This window comes from Bos taurus, chromosome 2 (assembly GCF_002263795.3).
Source record: "Bos taurus isolate L1 Dominette 01449 registration number 42190680 breed Hereford chromosome 2, ARS-UCD2.0, whole genome shotgun sequence".
Taxonomy (NCBI): domain Eukaryota; kingdom Metazoa; phylum Chordata; class Mammalia; order Artiodactyla; family Bovidae; genus Bos; species Bos taurus.
Window position 1 is genome coordinate 95361766 of NC_037329.1, and position 23956 is coordinate 95385721.

General features: G+C 42.7%; 1 protein-coding gene across 4 annotated transcripts in view; it reads right to left on the reverse strand.

The window, feature by feature from the left end:
- Positions 1–2348: 2348 nt before the first annotated feature.
- Positions 2349–23956, reverse strand: part of KLF7 (KLF transcription factor 7) — a 105028-nt gene continuing 83420 nt past the window's right edge. For 3 of the 4 annotated variants that reach the window (XM_024976507.2, XM_005202750.5, XM_059875828.1), the window contains 2 exons: positions 16317–16440; positions 2349–8527 (listed from right to left, as the gene is read on the reverse strand). In XM_024976507.2, the coding sequence (XP_024832275.1) occupies positions 8476–8527; positions 16317–16440 (176 nt within the window). In that variant the 3' untranslated portion in view covers positions 2349–8475. The remainder of the gene's footprint in view (positions 8528–16316; positions 16441–23956) is intronic. The other variant, NM_001192919.1, reaches the window with a different exon arrangement.

The following is a 23956-nucleotide window of genomic DNA, read 5'->3' on the forward strand; positions in this document are numbered from 1 at the left end:
TTGATGAAAGTGAAAGAGGAGAGTGAAAAACTTGGCCTAAAACTCAACATTCAGAAAACTAAGATCGTGGCATCTGGTCCCATCACTTCTTGGCAAATAGATGGGGAAACAGTGGAAACAGTGGCACACTTTATTTTGGGGGGCTTAAAAAATCACTGCAGATGGTGATTGCAGCCATGAAATTAAAAGACACTTGCTCCTTGGAAGAAAAGTTATGACCAACCTAGACAGCATATTAAAAAGCAGAGACGTTACTTTGCCAACAAAGGTCCGTCTAGTCAAAGCTATAGTTTTTCCAATAGTCATGTATGGATATGAGAGTTGGACTCTAAAGAATGCTGAGCACCGAAGAATTGATGCTTTTGATCTGTAGTGTTGCAGAAGACTCTTGAGAGTCCCTTGGACTGCAAGGAGATCCAACCAGTCCATCTTAAAGGAAATCAGTCTTGAACATTCAATGGAAGGACTGATGTTGAAGCTGAAACTCCAGTACTTTGGCCACCTAATGTGAAGAACTGACTCATTTGAAAAGACCCTGATGCTGGGAAAGATTGAAGGCAGGAGGAGAAGGGGACAACAGAGGATGATATGGCTGGAGGGCATCACAGACTCAATGAACATGAGTTTGAGCAAACTCTGGGAGTTGGTGCTGGACAGGGAGGCCTGGTGTGCTGCAGTCTGTGGGGTCACGAAGAGTCAGACACGACTGAGTGACTGAACTGAACCGAGAATATTTAATTATGTAAACCATCTCCTTTCCTTATGGCAAAAAGATTACAGTTACCAGCTTCCCCTCTTATTATCTCAGCACAGTGATGCTGTCGCCCACTTGAAATGTTCAATTTGATATGCTTTGACATGTGAGGCTCATTCTTACAGAAAAATAAGTCTTGTTCTAAGTAATACAGCAATGTTATCCTATCCTTCCTTGAACAAACTGACTTCTAAGCCAATGACTTTGGTTATGAGATGGTTGAATGACTTCACAAGTCATGGATCTACTAAATGACCAGAGACCAGGAGGTAGGGCCAAGGACTCTGGGCCCAGTGTTTTTTTCCCACCGGAGCCTGTAGTTTTTTGTCAGAAGGCTTTGAGTTGCCTGGTTGCCTTGTTGCCCAGCTCACCTGCCTACTTGAAAGATGTGGGCGCAGATGTTTACAATGGTCACAACCATTTTCCTGACCCCTGAAGCATCTACTGTTCTTTCCCCTTCAGTTTTATTAGATGGAGGTCACAATCATTCAGTTTCCCTTCCCAGCTCACTGCAACACTCTTCACACCCATGTTCCTGTTCAGAGACATGCCTGCGCCCACGCAGCAAGTTCAGTCACTATAGTCACGATCTTCAATGGGAAAATAGAAAACTCTCTCATGAGATTCATCGGAGGAGGGATAGAAGTGATTCGCCATTGTATTTATTTCTGTAAACTGAAGTGTGAAAGGAAAGCTTGAGAGCCCTGTGGCCTTGGTAGGTGACAAGCGAGGGGTTCGCTGTTGCTCCCAGTTAACGATAGCACTTTTTTCAGAGATTTGCTCTCTGAGGGGTCCCAGGATTCTAACATCAACTAGGTTCTCTGCCTTCCTGCTAATGTGGATGTTCTTTCCTGGAAGTGTATGGAAGAAAAATTTTAGAAAGTATTGTTTTCTATTCTGAGACTCTTTCCCAGGCTCTCCAGCTCCTCCTTTTCAGTGCTGGAGGCTGCTTATGCTTGCACCTACCTTCCTGTACTATGCCTAGCCACATACATGGCTCTATCTCTGGTGAGCCATCTCGTCCCCACTTTGTCACTGATCTTCCCCTTCAATTTATATTGACTCTCCGACCCCTTACCTCAATGATTCCTTCTCACTCACCTCTGTCCTTCTTCCTTCCTCCCTCCACCAACTGCTTCAAGTTATCGTTTCCAAAGCTGCTGTATTTAATGCCATCACATAACAATCTTTCCCCTTCTCTCACCAAATAAACTGCTTTCAATAAGTTGCTTCTAACCCCCAAAACAAATAACATCCCACAATCCACTTCGTTCTAAAATATTGCTTTTCATAACTTCCAACCATTTGCCGTCTTCCTCTCCTTGAAGAAATAAACTGCCCTCAGTGTTCCTTCATATTTGGGATCTGAGCTACCTCACTGAAACCATAAAATACACACACACACGTGCGCGTACACACACACACCCAACAGCCTCCCAAAACGAAGACAAATGATCTAATACAATCTTTCGCTTTCCTTTTCTCTCTCTGAGAAAGAAAACTCTCATGAGGCATATAAGGGCCCATTTTAGTCTCTTTGAGGATTTTTTTTTTCTCTCCAATGAAATAAGCTAAGGAGAAATACAGTAAGGCATTCCAAGGCCAAACACATTCTACTGTTTATTACACATATTACATTCTTAAATAAAAATGCGTCACATAACATTTTTTGCATAGATATCTTACAATATACCAATTTAAAAAAGAATTATGAAACAGACCAGTAACAAAAATAAATTTTTTCTTCATTAATAATTTTGTAACATTAACATACCACCATCATATAATACAAATAATAGTTTTAAATCTTAAGACTTTTGTACAGCAAAAAAACTTGACAAAGTAATATATTTATATATATATATATAAAAAGCTTAAAAAAAATAAAATGTCAAAAAAAGGCATAACCGAGGGCTATAAGACTGGGTACTTCTGTGATATATTATAAATACCAGAGAAGGCCTGAGAGCATGTGACCGAGGGAGGTGGGGGAGGGGTGGGGGCTGGGAGTAGGTCTCTCCAAACACACTTGTTAGACACATCTGGCAAAAGAAAATGTATAGTGCAAAAACAAAGTTCTTCAAGCAACTGTTAAGAGGATAAGAGAGATTTGAAAGAAAAGTGGTGGTGGCTAGGAAGCCATGTGGTGGGAGGAGGGAGGGGGTGACAAGAGAGAAGGAGTTTGGGGAGATTTATGGAAAGGAAGGGGGAGGCTTCAAAAACATTAAACATTTATTTTTGCCTCTGTGTTATCAAGGAGATCTTGGCCATAACAGGTGTATTTTTCCTCCCTGGAATGAAGCAGAAGTGAAAGATAAATTCAACTAAGTCTGGGTTCAGATTGAAAATGCATGCTGAGAAAAACAAAAATAAAAAAGCTTGAGGACCAGCCGATGAGCCCCAAAGCCTTTCAGGACCGAGATCTGCAGAAATCATTCTGCCTGGAGTCCAAAGGCCTAGGGTTAAAATGTCCCCTCTCCCCACCCTCAGCCCCTCCCCTCTATGTGGAACTCCCAGTGTGTTTTCAATATACTGGCAATTATAAGCATCCATCCCCCCAAAAGATATTAGGCACTGGTGGCTACTCCTCGTAAACGTCAGTAGCCTAACTGTTTTCCTTCTGCGAAGGTACATTAGGTACACGTGCACACGTGTCTAGCTGCATGCACACATACCACCCTCATTATTCTGGTGTGGGGTCCTTTTTTATGGCAGTAGACAGAAGCTGGAGTCAAAGCAGTTTACGATTCCAAAGCTCACAGTTGAAAAAAAATTGTATAAACAGTCCCCAACAAAGAACGCATCAACGTCCCCTCGTGACTGCTGAGAGGGAGCCCTGTTTGAAAAAGAGTATCTCGTTTGGGATATTCGTGAAGTGACGGCCTGGGATTTCTCTCTCCATTTTTGATACCTGTTTCCCGAGCACTTATACGTAAATGCAAAACACCTGAAGAATACAGTACTATCTTGGAAGGGTGCACATAAGAAAGTTAAATTGCAGCTTTATTTTTCCCTTTACCGGGATCCATTAGGAACCAACAGAGGAGACTTAAGCGAGTGTTAAAAGTAAGAGAAAACCCTGAAGCCTCAGGCAGTTAGTCATGGGATCTCACATTTACAAGGAGTTTTTGCTTCCTTTGACACATTTTGTTGTTGTTGTTCCATCTCAAGTATTCCCAAAGATCCTCACTGAGGAAAGTAGACCATCAAAGAGGCATTGATGTATACTCAGAACAGCCCCTCTAGTTTTCAAACTGAGATATCACCATGTTTACCGAAACACATCCAGAGCTGGAATGCAAATTCTCTCCTCCTGCCTCCACCCCCGACTTGGCAGTGGCCACTTCAGGAAGATGCCAGGGAAAGTGTCCCCAGGTAGATGTCAACCAGGTTCTACTTAATGAATTTTCACTTTGGCAAAGATCTGGGTGCAAAACTGTGGCCAGAAATGCTGGACCTCATAAGATTTTTTTTTTTTAAAGAAACAATGAACCTGGTTTTTGTAGTTAATATGTTGCATCTCTGACTTTCCCAACCTTCCTTCTCCTAAAACCAACTCATGCAAAAGAGAAGCCATTTTGCACTTTGCACTGTATTTTATATTTTATGAAGTGACTTCCATACAGGAAACCATTATGAACCAGTAACATTAATCACCAAGTCCTGTTGTTCTTGCCATTTGAGTTCACGTCTTTTGACTTTGCCATAGAATTCAGGAGTTGGGGCTATAGGCAGACATCCTGAATGCACTGGGTGAGCCGCCCTGCAAGTCCCATTTACTTCCCCTTTGATGCAAATAGACATGGCTAATCTGGAAGCTTATCCCAAACTGAAGTCCTTAAAAAAAAATCTTCTCTGGCTTCTAGATTCAAAGATTTTTTTTTTAACATAGGAATCAGTTCTACTAATCATGCGTGAGGTTGGCTGTCTTTTTTACCCTGTTATCGTCAGGCAATCAAAGATGTAAAAAGGGCACAAGAGGTGCAGGAGGGGTGGACAAGGGATACTTGAAGGGCTTTGTAAGGAAGAGCACAGAGAGGAGAAGGAAATGGTCAGCATGAAGTTCATTTTGGGGGGTCTCCGATATATTTATAAAACGCAGCTTTGTCATGGAATCCAAACATCTCTTTTTCTGGACATAATACTCATCAACCACCAGGCATTAAGCTGGGCCAATGAACCATCAGTGGGGCAGGAGGCCAGTAGCTAGGAGCAGCATTATAATTTCAGGTTTCCACATCTTTGACTTACAGTCATGTGGTAGGAGAAAGAAGCACAAATTAAAATAAAAAAAAAACTGTCAATGGCTTCGAAACACTCTTTTTCTATACATTACACTCTGAACCCTGGATAAAGCGTGCTTCGGAGGACCACTACAAGAAACACCATGACAGGTTTTTCCTTTCAAATTGGAGGTATCCTGGAATGCTGGAAGTTACCAATTTAAACGAGACAATGGTTTAATATGTTTCAACTGTCCACTAAAGCACTGCTTTGAATAACCTGTCCTCTTGGAAGCAAACTAGCTTCAGGTTATTTCCCAGAAAGCCTGTTCACTCCAGCAGGCTCCTTCCAACCATCTCTGCCATTTCAGAGAGGATGGATACTTGATAACATGCCCAAATGACTACCGCTCTCCCCACCCCACAACAGACAGGACTGGTTAGCGTTCAGAGGTGTCAATCAGGCTACACAAGAACAGTTTCAAAGCCATACGCTTAGCACCCACCAAATTCTCAGGCCAATTCTCGGTCAACAAATGCTTGGAGCCAGCAAGCCCCACCATCAAGGTTCAGTGCGCCCTGCTTGGAGAAAGGTCAGGAGCAGATTACAAAGGACCTCACTGATATAAAAGAGAGGAGAATTGCCCAATATTTCAGACACTGATGAAGACCCAAGGGCCTTTGTTCTGTCACATTCAAATGAGATCTTTTCAAGACCACAAATGACAACGGGGAGCGAACAAGCAATGATTACTCTTTTGCATTTTTTTAAACTTTCTTTTTAATAGAGCCTTGCATTGGTCAGTTCAAAAATTAAATTAAGTATTATAAACCCTTAATAATAGCATTTCGAGAGGCAAGAGCAGCTCCAGCGGGGGAGAGAACATTTGTAAATCGTGGCAGCCACGGCTAATGCCATCACTGGGACTGTGCGTGCAGTCATGCTGGAGGCTGCTCTAGAAAGGGAAATCAACAAACCAACAAAATCTGGGGTGTCTAAAGTTTCGTCTAGTGCACTGACTGGAGGCGCTACAGTTTAATACAGCTGAGGTTCAAGGTCCCTCACACATCCTTCATCCAGAAAGGATGAACCACACATTCAAATATAATCCCATGGTCCGCCCTGATGGACTGGCTACAAACGCACTCGAATGCAGTCGAGAACTACGAGATTGTCAGCAAGCAGTGCTCCAGAAATGTTTCTAAGTCATGTCTAGTTTTAAATCTTTGGAATAAAACTGATTTTTTAAAATACCCTCTGACTAACATATACATAATTGCCTCTGGCAAATGGGCAGATTTTGTGTGTGTGTTTAGGGTGGTTTTTCTTTTTTGTTTTTGGTCTAAATTGAAAAAAGGAAAAAAGAGAAAGAAAACTTGAAGGGCCAGACCTCAGAATGCCCCAAGTGTCCAACTGGCAGCTACAGCATTTGTGATAAGGAGGCTCCTCTGCCCTCAGACGAGTAGTTTCAACATTTCAGTGAAATCAAAGTTTGCAGAAAGCTGAGAAACCAAATGCCAAGGATCTTGAAGTTTGCTGTCATAAATGAATCTGTGTTTCTTATATTTCCTTTCAAAGACTTCAGTTTTGCATCCCAAATAGGTATGGGGTGGCATTTTAACAGTCAATGAGTCAAACAGTCAAAGGAGGGCAGGAGAGGAGCCAGCTGGTATGAAGGAGCAGCAACCATGGGCGGACCAAATGCCATTTTTGTTTTTTTAGACGTGTCTTGAAGGGATGGTCCCAGAATATACAAAATATACAATCTGCCCTAATAACCACCCCACTTGCTTGCATAGGCCATTTAATGGTCCTAAAGGCAGTCTTTGGAGTTGAGGCCAGTGCCAACTAGCTAAGAATGCGGGTAGATGATGGAGACCGATACTGGATGTGTGTGGGGGATGGAAAGTGAGGCATGGAACCCCCTCGGAGTCAGCTTGCAGAGTAAAAGTGAGGCCTCTGTTGATCCCAGGTGCTCTAGGGCACAAGTCATGGTGGGCCTAGCCAAAAAAATTAAAAAATCAGAAATATGTCTCTCCTTTTACACAGACCATGAGAGAAATATCTCAACCCTTTCCTTAAATGTCCACCCTTTATTCCCACAACAGCATTTTGAATTGTGTGTTTTAACAAGTGGGGTGACATGACTCAGTGGGTATGAGACAGGAAGAGAGGGTGATGGTTTTTGAAGCCACTAGACTTGGGAGGCATCCTCCGTTCTCCCCATTCCTGGAAAGAGGGATATTTTTGGCTTTTTTTGTCAGGTCATAACCCAGAGTTACGTTCAATATGCAGCTGCCCTTTGAGACTAGCTACATCTACGCTGAAACTGGTTGTTAGGGTAGCAGTGACACACAGCACGGGGTTGATCACTATGAGCTGAGGTCAGGATGCCTCAGGGGGGATGAAAAAAGTGTGATGTCCCATCTGATTGGCTGCTTCGAGAGCTGGACATCCAGGTGACGAGAGAGAGAGAGTCCTGGAGAGGTTTAGTCCATGGAGAAAAGATAAAACATTTAAGCTTCCAAATAAGCTTTTCAAGTTTTCGTTAGCAAAAAACAGAGAGATTAAAAAGAAAAAATCTAGCACTGGCAATAAGGTGAGGCTCAAGGGATACACTGTGATTGATCATCAAGGACTTTATTCTCTTGGCCACTTTGCAGTCATGCTAGAAGTTTCCAGAATCCCTAGTGCATATGGTGTGCAAGAGTCAAAAAGTAAGAAAAGAACACTCTTCCCTGGAGACCTGGAGAGTGAAGTCTAGAGAAATGCAGGCCAGAAAGGTGTAAGGTGTTATTCCGGAGTCTGCCGCCGCTAAGGCCGTTGGTATCGACTGGAAAGATCTCAATAGTACTAAGAACCAAAACTGATCAACAGTTCTGTGAGGAAGTCGGACGCACGGAATAGTAGGACTTTTCACACACAGAGGACAAATAAACCGAGAGTTAATTTTGGCTACCAAACTGCAATTTGGTTTGCTAGGTCATTTCCCCCCAACTATTGAAAAAGAAACATTAGTGCTACACATATGCAACTTTAAGACGTTGTATTCTCCTATCAAGTTGCACTGAGAAGCAAGTTAAATAAGCCCCTCTTACTGCCGTCCACCTGTAGAGACGTCACATCCATTTTCTTTGATTTCCATTGGCAACAGCGGGAAATAATTCCAATAGCGCTGAAGTAAGCAGCCAGACTGCCTTGCTGAGTTCACCTGGTTTCTTTCTTCTTCTTCTTCTACCATCTGGCTAGGGCAAGGCATAAAGATAGACGTATATATTTTAAATATAGCTGAGTGCATGACTGTGTGTGTGTGTGTCTATGTGTGAGTGCGTGTGTGTGTGTGTGTGTCTGTGTGTGTGTGTACACAGAGGTTTAATAAGTGAGAACTTTCTTCTGCGAGGCAATGGGTCCCCGCCTGAAGTCCAGCCCCCTGCCTCGTGGCATTTCCTTCAGACAACGGCCGGCCGACGCCATGGCAACTCTGGCCTTCAGGTTTTTTAGATATGTCTCTTCATATGGAGGGCAAGGTGGTCAGACCTGGAAAAACACCTAGAGAAGATAAGAAAAACAAGGATATTACAGAGATCTGCATAAAGAACTCAACTTCCATCACCCCTTAGAAAATGAATTAGCCCTAAAAGAAAGAGAGAGGCAGTGCATGTGTACTGGGAAACGAGGTATATAGGGCAGGTGAGCTCAGCAGTCAGAATGCTTGGGTTCACTTCCTGCAATAGCTGTGTGATGGAGCAACTTAACCTCTCAGTGTCTTAAGTCTTAGTCGCTTAGTTCTGACTCTTTGCGACCCCACAGACTGTAGCCCATCAGGCTCCTCTGTCCATGGAATTCTCCAGGCAAGAATACTGGAGTAGGTAGCCATTCCCTTCTCCAGGGAATCTTCCTGATGCAGGGATCCAACCCGGATCTCCTGTACTGCAGGCAGATTACCATCTGAGCCATTAGGGAAGCCTGGTATCTTAATTCCTCCTCAATAAAATGCGGAAAATTGAGAGCACTTATTTCATAGATTGGTTGTGAGTATTAAGTGAGATGATCTATGTAAAGTGCTTAGAAAATTGCCCAGCCAATGGTAAAATCTTGATTAATATTAAATATTATTATTGCGATTGTCATCATTAAAGAAGAAACAAATGTAAAAGTGTTTTGGAAATAATGTGTGTCATGCTCATACACTACAAAGAACGATTAGCCTGTACTATCAAATGATGACACTCTTAACATTTCAACACCCAGATTTCAGTCTTAAGTTTTACAATGGAAGCCCAGAAATGCTGCCTGTGATATCTGCAGGTCTATATGGGCACTCCACATTCAAAGGGAGGAAAAGCTCATGTTTATTAATAATGGTGTCATATGCAGGCATGTGCTTGGTGTTTCTCCAGTACTACCCTAGACTCAATGGACATAAATTTAAGCAAACTCCGGGAGAGAGTGAAGGACCTGGAAGCCTGGCATGTTGCAGTCTATGGGGTCGCAAAGAGTCAAACACAACTTAGCGACTGAACAGAAACAACAACAATATCCTCAGATTTACCATGGTAAATCTTCACACTCTTTTCGTGGGCATTCATGTGGTAGGGACCCTGAGGCTGGGGTCACACAGCCAATGAGTGGCAGTCGTGGGGTGAGAAGCCAGGCAGATGTCTAAACCCATTCTTTGAACTGTTTCTGGAACCCAAGGTTGGCCACTGAATCCCTTTGTCAACCTCAGAGTGAAAGCAGTGGCTGTTTTCACTCCTTCCCTTCTTTAACACCACCCACTTGATTTTGCCCTGGGTGGTAACTCTTCCACATTCTCAGCTGTATGCGGCTAACCCACCTCCTAAGGCTGAAGTGATGGCCACAGTCATCTGCTTAGTGACAGTCATGTGATCCACAAAGGTCAATGAGAGCAAGTTCTGGGACATTTGCTGAAACTATTGGAAGAGAGACGCTCTCTTTCCACTGGGGCTTAGACACTAAGATAGGAGCTGTGGGTGTCCATGCGGGGGAAAGAGCCTATTTGAGAATGAAATTAACAGAGAAAAACAGGCGAAGGGGTAGGAAGGAAGAGAGTTTCTAGTCCTAAGGACAACATCTAAGCACCTGGACTCAGCCAAGTGTGAAGACAAATCGAATTCTGTTCGTCTTAGTTATAGGAGCTAATAAAAAACCCTGGAAGCTAACTCAGGACTGAGTCAGGGTTCTCTACTTATAGAGTGGCCATTTCTGCATCTCCAAGGCCTACATACAGTCTCAGGTTCTTGGGCTGGAATCCCAGGGAAGTCAGTGCGTCAGACAGCAGTCATTCTGAGTTCTGGGTGTGAGTTCTCCCTTAGATCCAGCTCTAGACACTGGTCTCCATCCTACCTGGGAGAAAGTTCCCAGGTCCCCTGAGACACTTCCTGAGACATCCTTCCAGTTCAAAACTCTAGCTGGTATGTTAGTAAGCTGTTCTGCTCAGGTCAGCAAGGGTTCCTGTTCAGGGCAGAATTTCCCTGTATTTGTTCATTCCTAAAACAAAGAAAGAGAAAACCCCTGGCCCTATCTGCTGACCCCAGCACTCTCCACGCACTGTTTGTGTTCATTTCTCAGATACACATGCCGGATAGAACCTCAAGAAAATGAAGCAAAATAGAACAAAGTAAAATGAAAAAAAAAATTATCATAACAGGAAAAATAAGAGTAGAAAGTGATCTAATTCAGTAACATATTGAATAACAGTAATTCTAACCATAACTGCTTATTTGGGGCTCTGATTTTGGTATAAGCAAGATACTTGAATAATTCCTTGGCATAGCATCTAAAGGGGATTTGATTTACTATAGAAGAGTGATAAATTTTCTTTAAAAGCAAGTACTTGATGTCACCGGTATAAGAAAAAGCAGTACAGCCTGCGGGGAATTTAGTGTTTGTCCTGTGCCGAGGGCACACTTAGTACTATCCACTGCCTCTTCTCTTTCTTTCCCTTTCTCCTTTCCCTCTTCCTTTCTTCCTTCTCTCCTTCCTTCATCTCAACAGCGTAGAGAAAGAAGATCTAAGTCGGGAAGTTCTTTTTGTAGGTATTTCTCTGAAATTAACATTCTTACAAGAACTCTATAAAGAAGGTACCATTCTTAGCCCCATTACCAGATGAGATATTCATCAAAAAGAAGCAAAGCCAAAATCTGAACCCAAGTAGCCTTGACTCCAGAGCCCATGCTTTCAGCCATACCCAGTTCTCAGGCTGAGCAGAAGGTCAAGCTGAACTGTCCGTTTAAAGAACTGGTAGTAGTCACAATTGATGGACGGTCTTCCCCAAATACCTGCACCTCATCCCCAGAACTTGTGAATATGTTATGTTCAAAGGCAAAGGGGAATTAAGGTTGTGGGTGGAATTAATTTGCTGGTTAGCTGACTTTCAAATGGGAAGCTTACTCTGGATTATCTGGGTAGACCCAATGTCACTGCAAGGGTCTTTAAAAATGGAAAAGGGAATTAAAAGAGAAAACCAGAGAGAAGGACTCAATAGCTTTGATGATGAAGAAATGGGGTCAGGAGCCAAGGAACATGTACAAAGCTGAAAGCTGGAAAAGGCAAGGAAATGGGTTCTTCCCTTGAGCCTCAGGAAGGGAATGGAGAGCAACCCACATCTTGATTTTACCCCCAGGGAGATCTGTGTTGGACTTCTAACCCAAGGAACTGTAAAATGATAAATCTGTAAAGATAAATAAGGGTGATACTAAACTTGTGACAACTGGCAACGTCAGCAACTAGAAAATGAATCCAGAAGTTAATCTGGTCAAGCCTGAGCAGCAAGGCTCTGCAAGAAAGCCACAGAGCATGTACCAAGAACTCTGTGTGTTCAAAAGAGGCAAGCAGGGATTCGAGATGGTAAGGAGCAAAGCAGAAGTCTTTGCTACTAGTACAAAATCTTTCTCTTTTCTTTTCCACATCCTGAGAACATACGGGACAACAGTATTTTTAAAAAATTAATTAATGAATTAATTTTTGGCTGTCCTGGGTCTTTGCTGCTGCACGTGGGCTTTCTCTAGTTGCAGCAAATGGGAGCTACTCTCTAGTTGAGGTATGCAGGTTTCTTACTGCGGTAGCTTCCCTTTTTGCAGAGCACGAGCATTACTAGGTTTCATGGGGCTCAGGAGCTGCTTCATGGCATGTGGAAATCTTTCCAGACCAGAGATTGAACCCATGTCTCCTGCATTGGCAGGTGGATTCTTAACCATTGGATTACCAGGGAAGTCGCATGGGACAACAGCATTCTTGATTTAGGACTTCATTTGAAATAACCACTCAGTACTGTATGTGTTCCATACTTTCATTCTCCTTTAACCAACTGCTTAACCTGTGCTGAGTAACTAGCAATCTGTATAAGCATCTGTCTTTACTCTTTAAATTCTTTCAGAAAAAAAAAAAGTGAAAACCCAACCAATTCTTTAACATGGTATAAAATAGGATCACACCCCTCCTGAATCAAACTAGCATCATTGTTTGCTAAAATTCTAGGAAGAGCATGGATTTAGAATGAGACTGGGTCCCTCACCGTTGAGGTCTTATTTAAATCCAATATACCAGTAGGATACTTAGTCATGATTAATTTATATTTATTAAATTATACTTACTGAGTTCCACATAGGAATAGTAAAGTAAAAAGTAATAGATAAACTCTGCATCTAGAAATGCAGAATCTAGTAATTCTAAGGGTAATATACCCCCAGCGGGTATTTAGGACTGTACAGCTGTCAGATGACCTTAAATAAGAAAGTTCTTAATGACTAAAATTTGTTTACTGCAGAGAACTAGCCAAACCCCTATTTTCATTTCTCTTGCTGATGAAAAGGGCCCCCTAAAGTCACATGGGCACTGAGCCAACAGCAACGCACCAGGGCCCCAAAGGGCTAGGTATAGGTTGATGTTTCTCACCACCTATAAGTGGGCTGACCAAGAGATCAAAGATCAAAATGCCTCCTCTGAACTTCTAGGATCTTGGAGGTACTACCGTGGAGCAGGCTCCTTGGGTTATAGATGCATATGGCTACTTAGGGAAACAGCCCTGCTTACTACCATCAGCAGCCTCTTGCTCTATGGGCTGAGAAACAACACTCATCCCTTTAAGCACCTGATCACTGAGTGGGCTCTTCTGCGCAGTTTGATGGTAAGATAGCCCAAACACCTCATTGCTTTCTCCCCAGACCTGAAGCCAGAGGTCACAAAACTTAATGTCTTTAAGGTCAGGCAGATAAAGTAAATGGGTGCAATGGGTCAAGAGTAAGAAACACACAGCGTTTTTAAACCATCTGATTCTACTTCTGTGAATAAAAGAATGTTGCTCTTCATTAAAAGGAGATAACTGGACATGCTGCACAGCAACTGATGCCCTGCCTTCACGCTGGGAGACCGTGGTGAGGGAGGGGGAAGAGAAACGAGTAATCACAGGACCATTACCAAAGGCAGCGGTGACTATTCAGCTCCAGAAAACTATGGCCACCTGCGAACGTGAGTCCACTGTTACCAGATCTTCCAATTTTTCAAAGCCAGGAACAGAGGCTTTTGTGACATTTAGCAATTTGAAATGTTAGCAAAACAAACAAGAACTCATGTATTTTTTAATTTACCCTATAGGCAAAATAAAAGTATAAGTTAGACTTGGTACCTGCTTTAAGGTCAAGAAACCCCAATCTTACTTAGTTCAGCCTCTAAGTAGCATAGTCTGAGGGCTTCCCAGGTGGCGCTAGTCGTAAAGAACCCACCATTCAATGCACGAGACCTAAGAGATACAGGTTTGATCCCTGGTTCAGGAAGATCCCCTGGAGAGGGAAATGGCAATCTGCTTCAGTAATCTTGCCTGGAAAATCCCATGGACAGAGGAGCCTGGTGGGCGATACAGTCTGTGGGATGGTAAAGGGTTGGGCATGACTGAAGTGACTTAGCACGCATGCCGACAGGGCAGTCTGATTATTCAATTATATGAGGCAAGAGAGAGATTTCTCAGGCTCATACATACTCCAACAGGATCCAGTGCTCTGCTAAGGGCTATAAATGTCCTCTTTTTTTGAAGGTAAAAGTCTTCTAAGGAATGCCAAGTCCGCGGTCACTCCAGGCTTTCCTTCCATCACTTTGGGACCACTCCAGCTCCCCGTGCCACCTCCCAGACCTGCTCTATTTTCAGCACAGTTCCTGCAGCTGAAGTACAAGGTGCTGCCTGTCAGGAGACACTAACGAGGCTCCACCCCCTGGTTTCTGACACTGCTGAAAGGCACTGACTCTCCTGCCACAGAAGTTTGAGCTACTCGCCAGCTGCCCCAAATACCATGTCAGAGTTTGTACCATCTGCTCAGCAAACTTCTAGCTCCAGAAACCAGAGTATATTTTGATGAGGAAAATCAAGCAAAAGACTAACTGAACTACCCATCCCTGACATCTCCTACACTGAAATATCCAGTCGGTTTGAAATTATTTCTCCATATACATCAGTCAGGTTTAATCCTAATATGTTAAGTGCTGGAGAGATGCATTGTTGTTGTTCAGTCGCTCAGTCGTGTCTCTTTTTGACTCCATGGACTGCATGCCATATCCTTCACTATCTCCTGCAGCTTGCTCAAATTCATGTCCATTGAGTTGATGATGCTATCCAACCATCTCATTCTCTGTCATCCCCTTCTCCAGCATAGACAGTTGAATATTGCTTAATAACTCAGTTGACTTAAGAGGAATACTAAGTCTGGCAATTTCCCCATAACAATTCTTTGCCTGTTTCCAAGGCTTATGGCTATCCATAAAGCACGATTTCCAAATAATAGCCTCACCACCTTTCAGGGAAGGATGACTCATGTGTACCTACTACCACCACACTCTGATAACTCACAAAGGATATATCTTCACCCCCACTGATATAATGCCCTTCCTCATAGGACTGTGGAGCAACATCAACATCACTGAAATATAATCTATAGGAGAATAGCTGCTGATTTCTATAAATTCAGGGGGACTCTGAGGTGAATGGGGCAGAAATGACAAACAGGTTGTATTTTGGAGTAGCAGAAGAGAGCTCTAAGGGACGGACAGACAATAGCTTCATGGAGTATACTTCCTCAGCCTTGGGGTGGGAGGTTATCTTTGGGCTCCAGGAGGCATGGGGGCTTTATTTAGTTCTTCCAGAATGAAGATAAGAGGAAAATAGGCTCTTCAGGAAAAAGGAAAAAAAAAAAAAAGGGGGAAGAACAACGTGAATGCTTCTTTGTAAGCATCTTAAAGAAGCACCAAGGCACTGGCCACCCATGAAACGTGGCCACTCCTGTCCTGCTCTGCACCAGAGGAAGGTCTGGTGAGGGGGCTGGGGGAGGCAGGATGCAAAAGCGATCGCATTTCCTCCACCGGAGAGCCAGGCCTCTGCGGACATCCTGCACACCCCTCCTGCCACCCTGCGAGCAAGGGGCCGAGCCGGGGAACCCTGAGGCTTTCAGGGCTTTTATCGTATTAGAAGCATTTTTCTCATCATAACCGAGACCTTTAATATTGCATTAAAAAGATGGTTAATTTTCTTAAGCTTCCTTTTAAACACAGAAATAGGATTAGAAGGATAACACGCTCAGATGCAAGCCCATTATTTGATTACGTCTAAACCTAATCCTGCCTTCACCTTGGCCTGCAGAGTCTCCATTTTGGGGTTTATTGGTTGATAATGCCAGGGCTGTCAGATACTATTACTTGTGTAGTGTCTGTTGCTACGTGCTCTTTCTTCCACTATCAAATGCTGAAGGTCTGAAATTGAATTATAGGATGAGTTCTCAAAGCCTCACCATCTTTTAGACCTTTGTACCTACTTTCAAAGAAGGAAGGATGGCTCAGGCCCCCCAAAACAATGGGAACTCTCTTCAGTAAATTCATTTCTAACAATGCTTCAAAGGAGTCTTATAACTAATCTCTCCTCCTTCATGCAGGCTTTCTACTTCTCACATTGAGAAAAACGGTATTGATATTAATAAAAAGATCAGAAACTACCGGCGACCATTCTCTAGTCTATTAATTTTCTTATACTAAAATTATCTGTCACATTATCCCCTCGAGGGTAGGAGTTAGGTCTCACTGATATCTAGAGACCATCACAATTCTGGTGTTTATGAAATACTCATGTAACTGACCTGAGAATCCATATCATCTCTTGATTGTATGCAAGGAGGCACCCTTATCTAATTGGTTTTCTCCATGGAGAAGTAAGAGGCATCGCCAGGCCTGATCTCTTCGAGAGAGGCTTGTGATGAAGCCAGGAGCGCACGACCAACCCAACCTCCCACCCACTTCACCATCTCCCGTTCCCTTCCCGCCAGCTTCTAAGTTTCTTTACCTGTCGCAGTGGTTGCATTTAAAGGGCTTTGCACCTGTGTGTTTCCTGTAGTGCCTTGTGAGCTCATCGCTTCGTGCAAAACGCCACTCACACCCTTCCCATGAGCACTTATAAGGCTTCTCACCTGCAAGGAGAGATGGAATGACCATGGTCAGTGACAGGAACAACATGATCTGGGTCTGTTACCTACTCTTCAGTCTTGGAAAAGGGCTATAAAATCATTCCTGAAAGGCTAAATTTCCTAACATAGTGTGTCACATTTTTTTTAAGCCTCTTAGTGCTTTTGTTGTTGTTATTTTTTTTTTTAACCTTCAAAAGTGGTTTCACAAGATCTTCAAATCTAGAGCTGTCATTTCAGTTCCCAGAGTCAAAGCATTTCCTTCGACTGGAGAGGGATCAATTTTTATTTATTTTCTATTCTCTGGAGCTCTCTGACCCCCCACATTCCAAGCAGAAAGGAAATGTGCTATTTTCATCAGAACCACAAATGCTTCTAATTCTATTTTTCTCCAGAACCTAGAGTAATTTACCATTTCAGCCTTTTTAGTCTTTTCCCCTCTCTTCTCTCCTACCACAAAGTGTAGCCAGGCAACTGACTGACAAGGCAAAGAGCTCAGGGCTCCCAGAACCTCGGTTCCTTCCAGTAAATGTGAGTGGATGGACACTCATGAGGAAAGGCTACAATTTAAGAGCAAAACAAAAAATCACTTAACGATTCCTGGTATTTATGTAAAATATAGTCACGAAAGTCCCATTTAAGAAGATCATCACTTAATGACTCTAGCACATTCATATTCGAGAGTGATACGCATTATTACAAAATATTTTTAAAGTCAATTTGTAGAGCAAGGTTTCAGGCACGCTGAAGCTGCTTAGAAGCATGAAATCCAAGCTGTGTGCTCAAGTGACCTTTCTGAACAGTAAATACAGATGGAGGAATATGGGAGAGAAAGTACATGACTTTTCCTAAGACCTTTTTTTTTTTCAACCCATCAACATCTGTCACCAAACATGACAAATATTTACTCCTCCAACTGTATGGTGGGCTGGTTCTAAAAAGAAGAAAAGTGATCTCTGAAATCATGAGAGTTACCCAGCCCTGTCACTGAGAGGCTGGTTAGCATAGAGGTTAACAGCCCTCTGAAGCCAACTTTCATAGGCTCAACTTTTGGTTCTGCCCTTAACTATCTATCCTTCGGCAAGATGATAAACTTCTCTGTGCCTCTGTCTTCTTTTACAAATAATAGTAGTATGTACCTCAAAGGGAGAGGATAAATTAATGTACAGATGTACTATATATTAATCAGAACAATGCCTGGCATACATACGATTAACATAACTGTAAAACAGTATAAATGACCAAACCCGAAATTTCCAGATACACAAGTGCCGAAGTTGTCCGGCTGCCCCATTACTTCTCCACTTTTAATAGCTCAATCTTTCACCAGGCAGCAGTTTAGGAGGCCTTGCCCAGATACTATACTTGACCCGCTTTCTTCTTTCCACCTTTCTCCTTCCCTTTAAACCTAACTACAAAGTGTTCACAATTCTTTATTTGTATCACCTAGAATTGAACCAAACAGGATGGAAAATGTTATTTCATTAAATCGGTGCCCTAGTGAGCCGCTGCTCTGTAAGACCCACGGAGAAGAGGAATGAGAAATACAGGCATCTCTTTTCAACTGAACCAAGAGGACATGAAGGTGGGCCAGAGGCGCAGGAGGAAACCCATTCAGTTTTGGAAACCAGAAAAAAAAAAAAAGAATCACTAAGCGGAGTTAAAAGTTCACCTTCTAGATCCTTACAGCCACAATATTAGAAAAGTGTGCCTGCTGCAGAGAGAGAAGGTGAAGCGTGATGGGGTCAGGTCAGCTTCAGAGTTAGCACACCTGGGATCTTATTCTGTTTGTTATAGACGCGAGGCCTCAGGGTCCCCATCTGTCAAATGGGGGTGAGATTCCTGTGTCTATTGTGAGGTTGACGTAAGGTGTTGTGTATCAGGCATTTCTGGAGCCTGGAGCAAGGTAAATGGTTAGTTAATCTGAACCCCCATTCCTCCCCATTCGCCTGTATTCTCAGAGGCAGCTAAGGAGACAGGTCTAAGTGGCGGTCAAAGAAACTTCTAGGACTCAGGCTCCAGCCTGCTGAGCCTGGAGTCACTCTGGGCAACCTAAATATTGAAAAATGGGAGAGTCTTTTTAAGTCTGAAGTGTTACCTCAGTATACTGACGGAGAATGGACCAGAAAGACCGTGTCCTTTAGATCTGCTCTGAATGAGTGGGATGTTGAAGGGGAACTAAGAGACCCAAGTTGGAGAGAGAAGTACCAGAGAGGACTGTTGGCATCATTTACTTAATGCTACTAATCACCCATGAGCCTCTGTTACTTCAAGGAAATCTGGCAAACACAACAATAAGAAATGGAGAATGAGGCACCAAAGACTTCAGAAATTCCAAATGCCCCTTACTCCCAAAGGCCTTCATGTACAAGTAACACTGGAGGGTCCTGGAACCTTGGGTACCAAGCACACCTCAAAAGCAACAATGAGGCATCTGGAAATGCCATGACATTCTGCAGCAACAAGCAGAGACATCCGGTCCCCAAAATCAATCCCACAATCGAACAGACCCATCCATCATAGGCAACCACACTCTGAAGGACACAGGAAGGACAGAGACAAAATGGAGATTAAAGTGGATGTCTTTGGGTTTTTTTATTAATTTCTAAGTGTTTGCTTTTTCCCTTGCTGAATTTTTTAAAATTAGTTTTGTTCTGTTTTATGCTGACAAATAATGTCAAGGATTTAGTTATTTCCCAGAAGATAACGTGGATGCTCTGTTAATTCCTGGCACAAACCAAGCACCCTCTCCCCAGTAGCTATTTCACAGCATGCTTCCAGTGGCTGTATCCCTGTTGCAGCTGTAAGACAGAAACTACACGCAGCTGGACTTGGCTCTGAACCGTGTCGCCTAACACTGTCTCCTGCTTCAGCAGGTACTACACAGAGCAACACTGAGGACAAGCCCCCCCGCCCTGCCAGTTTAGCCAAGTTACGCTATCGCGATTCGTCAAGCTATTTTCCCAACATCTGATTAATTAACCCACAAGTTGTCATTTCTGCAAATGCTCATAAAAAATGTAAAACAACTAAGAACTCAACCAAATGAAGGAGTAGTGCCTGAAACAGGGGGAGTTCAGAAATCAGAGGGACAGGAAAAATAGAATGGGGAATACAATTTCATGTTTAAAGCTCACTCATACCGCAGGGCACAAATTCATGCTTCCTCACAAAATGGCCTCTGAAATGCAATGTGGTCGAAAGCAGAGTGGCCTTCTATTCCATTTCTTACAGAATAACTCTCTACATCGTGATCATCACATTTGATCAAAAAATAATGTCACCATTGCCTTCTGAACATGTACCTCCAATACATGTAGATTAATCCACGAATTATATAAATGTACTAATGTCCTAATACATTAGGACATTATAAAACATAAACTCAATATAGAAATTTAAAGGAATTAGGGTCATTTAAATATAAACAGGGTCTTCCCCGGCGGCACAGCAGTAAAGAATCCACCTGTAATGAAGGAGACGCAGGTTCGATCCCTGGGTTGGGAAGATTCCCTGGAGAAGGAAATGGCAACCTACTCTAGAAACTCACCTGGAGAATTCCATGGACGGAGGAACATGGTGGGTTACAGTCCATGGGGTCACAAGGAGCTGGACAAAACTGAGCGACTAACTGCTCCCCCCACACACAAATATAAACAGAAGTTATCAAATTTTCTCCCTGCATTCAAAACGACAGTGTTGCACAACTGTACTTCGAGACCACTGCCCTACAGGGTAAATGAGAAGATCTTAGCTCCACGCTCACTGGTGTCTGTGCTTCCAGCCTTGGTCCCTACAGTCTATTCTGCCTGCAGCAGCCAAAAGAACTCTTTGAAAATATAAATCGGAGCATGTATGTCCCTTACAGGGGACTTTAATCTTTCTATTTCCATATAATTATTTTCTTTAACACCCTCTGGGATTTTATTTTATGCATTGAAAACCATTATTCTGTAGAGGGTTCCACAGGCTTCACCAGACTGCTAAAGAAGTTCATGACCCAAAAAAGGTTAAGAAGAAATTAAAATGTAAATGTTCCACTGGGTTCCTACTGCTTTTAGGATAGAAGTCAAAAGCTTGTAAGGTCCTATTGTATAGAATCCCCACGATCTGCCCTGGCCAACTCGATTACTCATGCCCTACCTGACTGCTCCCACCTCAGAGCTTTTGCACTTGCTCCCTGTTCTGCCTGGAATGCTCCTGTTCCCTCGCTGCCATCAGGTCAATGCTCAACTGTCTCCACTTCAGAGAGATCTACCCTCGGCATTCTCTTTTGAGCAGCAGCATATTTTGTCATCTTCTGGGACCACTTAGTTGCGTCAGACTTTATTTTTGGGGGCTACAAAATCACTGCAGATGGTGACTGCAGCCATGAAATTAAAAGACGCTTGCTCCTTGGAAGAAAAGTTATGACCAACCTAGACAGCATATTAAAAAGCAGAGACATTACTTTGCCAACAAAGGTCTGTCTAGTCAAAGCTATGGTTTTTCCAGTAGTCATGTATAGATGTGAGAGTTGGACTATAAAGAAAACTGAGCGCCAAAGAATTGATGTTTTTGAACTGTGGTGTTGGAGAAGACTCTTGAGAGTCCCTTGAATTGCAAGGAGATCCAAACAGTGAATCCTCAAGGAAATCAGTCCTGAATATTCATTGGAAGGACTGATGCTGAAGCTGAAGCTCCAATACTTTGGCCACCTGATGCGAAGAATTGACTCATCTGAAAAGACCCTGACGCTGGTTAAGATTGAAGGTGGGAGGAGAAGGGGATGAGAGAGGATGAGATGGTTGGATGGCATCACCGACTCAATGGACATGAGTCTGAGTAAACTCCAGGAGTTGGCGATGAACAGGAAGGCTTGGTGTGCTGCAATCCATGGGGTCACAAAGAGTTGGACACGACTGAGCGACTGAACTGAACTGAGTCACTTTGAAATGAGATTGCATAATGTTTGTGTGCCATACTGTCTGCTTCCCCTAGGAGGGTATAAGCTTCATGCAGGCATCTCTTTTGTTCGTTGTGATACCGACAGTACCAAAGTGGGGCCTGGCTCAACCTTGTAGAACACACTGCATGAATGAAGCATCCTTTCTGATTTGCAACGAAGACCCAAGTCCACACAGAGGAGCAGGACAGTCTAAGCGATCTCAGTCCCTCTCTACGTTCTGACCTGACTTAAGAGCAGAAAATAATTGCTGGCTTGTTTAAACCCGGCCATACCTCTGTGTCAGGGACCACACTGTGAAACTGTACAATGGATTAAGTATTACTTCACCATCATAGCTCACTCCCCACTTCTTTCCTATCCACCTGAGCCTAAAAAAGGAGTATCCTGAAAATCTTCCTGTAACCTTCAACTCACACCTGGGATCGGTCTCCTGAGCAACATCTCCTCTGGGAAACCACGTGCGTCATTTTACGGAATTCATTTGTAAAGGTTCTCACTGAAGAAGAGGCTGGGACAGTGTAAGTGATATGTCAAACGTATTGCACTATACATTTGCCTCTAAGACAAAGACTGTAGCATGAAGTATGAACAGGTGTCAGAATCTTGCATTAAAAGTCTTTTGAAAATAAACATCGCTAATGCAAATTTTCTGCATTCACTTCCTGATCTGAAAAATTTCAAGTTCCTAATCCAATTCCTAAGGAGACCAGGACCTTGACGTACCCAGGTTTCAGTTAAAACTAATTTCATCTATTTACTTTTCTTTTTTAAAAAAATGTAGCTACTAGATTTCTGTTGTCTGGGCATGTTAGGGTCCTAGTCCCCTTAGGACTTGGATTAGGAATTTGTAATTCTGTGGATCAGGAAATAGAAAAGCAAAATAGAAAGGAGGAAAAATACTCTGTAATGGGTTTATATTGCTACTGAGTACATCTAGAGGGAACCAGCAAAGACCTATCAATTGCTTTCACATCACACTCAGCAGCACTAGAGAATTTAAGCTACCTGGGGAATAAAGACATTGAGAGAGAAAATGTCACTACGCTTTCTTAACATTGGAAAAAGAGTAACCAGTAAACATCACTCCATAGTTTGGCAATTGCTTCTCAGGGGGTACCTGCTACAACAAGAAAATACTCCAAGTTCTTAACTCTGCTTTGGAAAACTGTCTCAGAGTTCCTCTTAGATTCAAGATGAATCCTAAATACTTTCTTTAGGTGACTGATGGAAGAATGAGACAAGGACTTTATTTTCCATAATTTCAAAAGCATTTATAGTAACTACATAAAATAAAACACATACTCTTTTATTTACACTACATGTTGATTCTTTTCATTCATTAATCACTTGCTCATCCAAAGGCCAAATAGATGCTATGACCTGAGTTACTGAATTTACAAAAAGCACTAGTCACTTTACAGAGCATGTAAACATTTACTCTATTTTTTTAATTTTTAAAACAACTAATAAAATAAAAACTGGCCTAGGTTAGGTTAACTCCTCATCACTTGGCATGTGTGTGTCCTTAGTCGCTTCTGTTGTGTCTGACTTTTTGCAACCCCTTGGACTGCAGCCCATCAGGCTCTTCTGTCCATGGGATCCTCCAGGCAAGAATACTGGAGTGGGTTGTCATGCCCTCCTCCAGGGGATCTTCCCAACCCAGGGATCAAACCTGCAACTCATGTCTCCTGCATTGGCAGGTGGGTTCTTTACCTCTAGTGCCACCTGGGAAGCCCCTTCATTGCCTGGATTACCACCTTAAAATGGTTCTTTAAAGATCTATAATCTAGAATTTAAACTTTATGTCTTTAAGTAGCTATAGCTCCTATTTTAGAATGCGGAGAGAGGTGAGAAAGGATTTTGACTTAATCCCACAACTGCTGACACCTGTGGTGTCCAGTGTAGTAGTTACGAATCATATATGGCTGTGAGCATTCAAGTGAGCCTAAGGCAACTAAAGAACTGAACTTTTAATTTAACTTAATTTTAATTAAAATTTAAAAACTGAAGCAATGTAAAGAATATTTTACACTTTTGTTTTGGTTAGTTAACATATATTGTTAAAATTATTATCACTATTTCTATTTACTTCTTAAAAATGTGGTTACTAGAAAAATTTAAATCACATATATAGCTTACACATATTTCTATTTTGGACAGTACAGGTTAAAATATATCTTCTATGTGGAATTCCCACCATTAATTCAAGTGTAAGGGCTCATCCTTTCTAAACTCTTCCCAATGCCCAGCCCAAAAGCTACGTTGAGATGAGATCAGATCAGATCAGTCGTTCAGTCGTGTCCGACTCTTTGCGATCCCATGAACCGCAGCACACCAGGCCTCCCTATCCATCAGCACACCCAGAGTTCACTCAGACTCATGTCCATCGAGTCAGTGATGCCATCCAGCCATCTCATCCTCTGTTGTCCCCTTCTCCTCCTGCCCCCAATCCCTCCCAGCATCAGAGTCTTTTCCAATGAGTCACCTCTTCGCATGAGGTGGCCAAAGTACTGGAGTTTCAGCTTTAGCATCAGTCCTTCCAAAGAAATCCCAGGGCTGATCTCCTTTCGAATG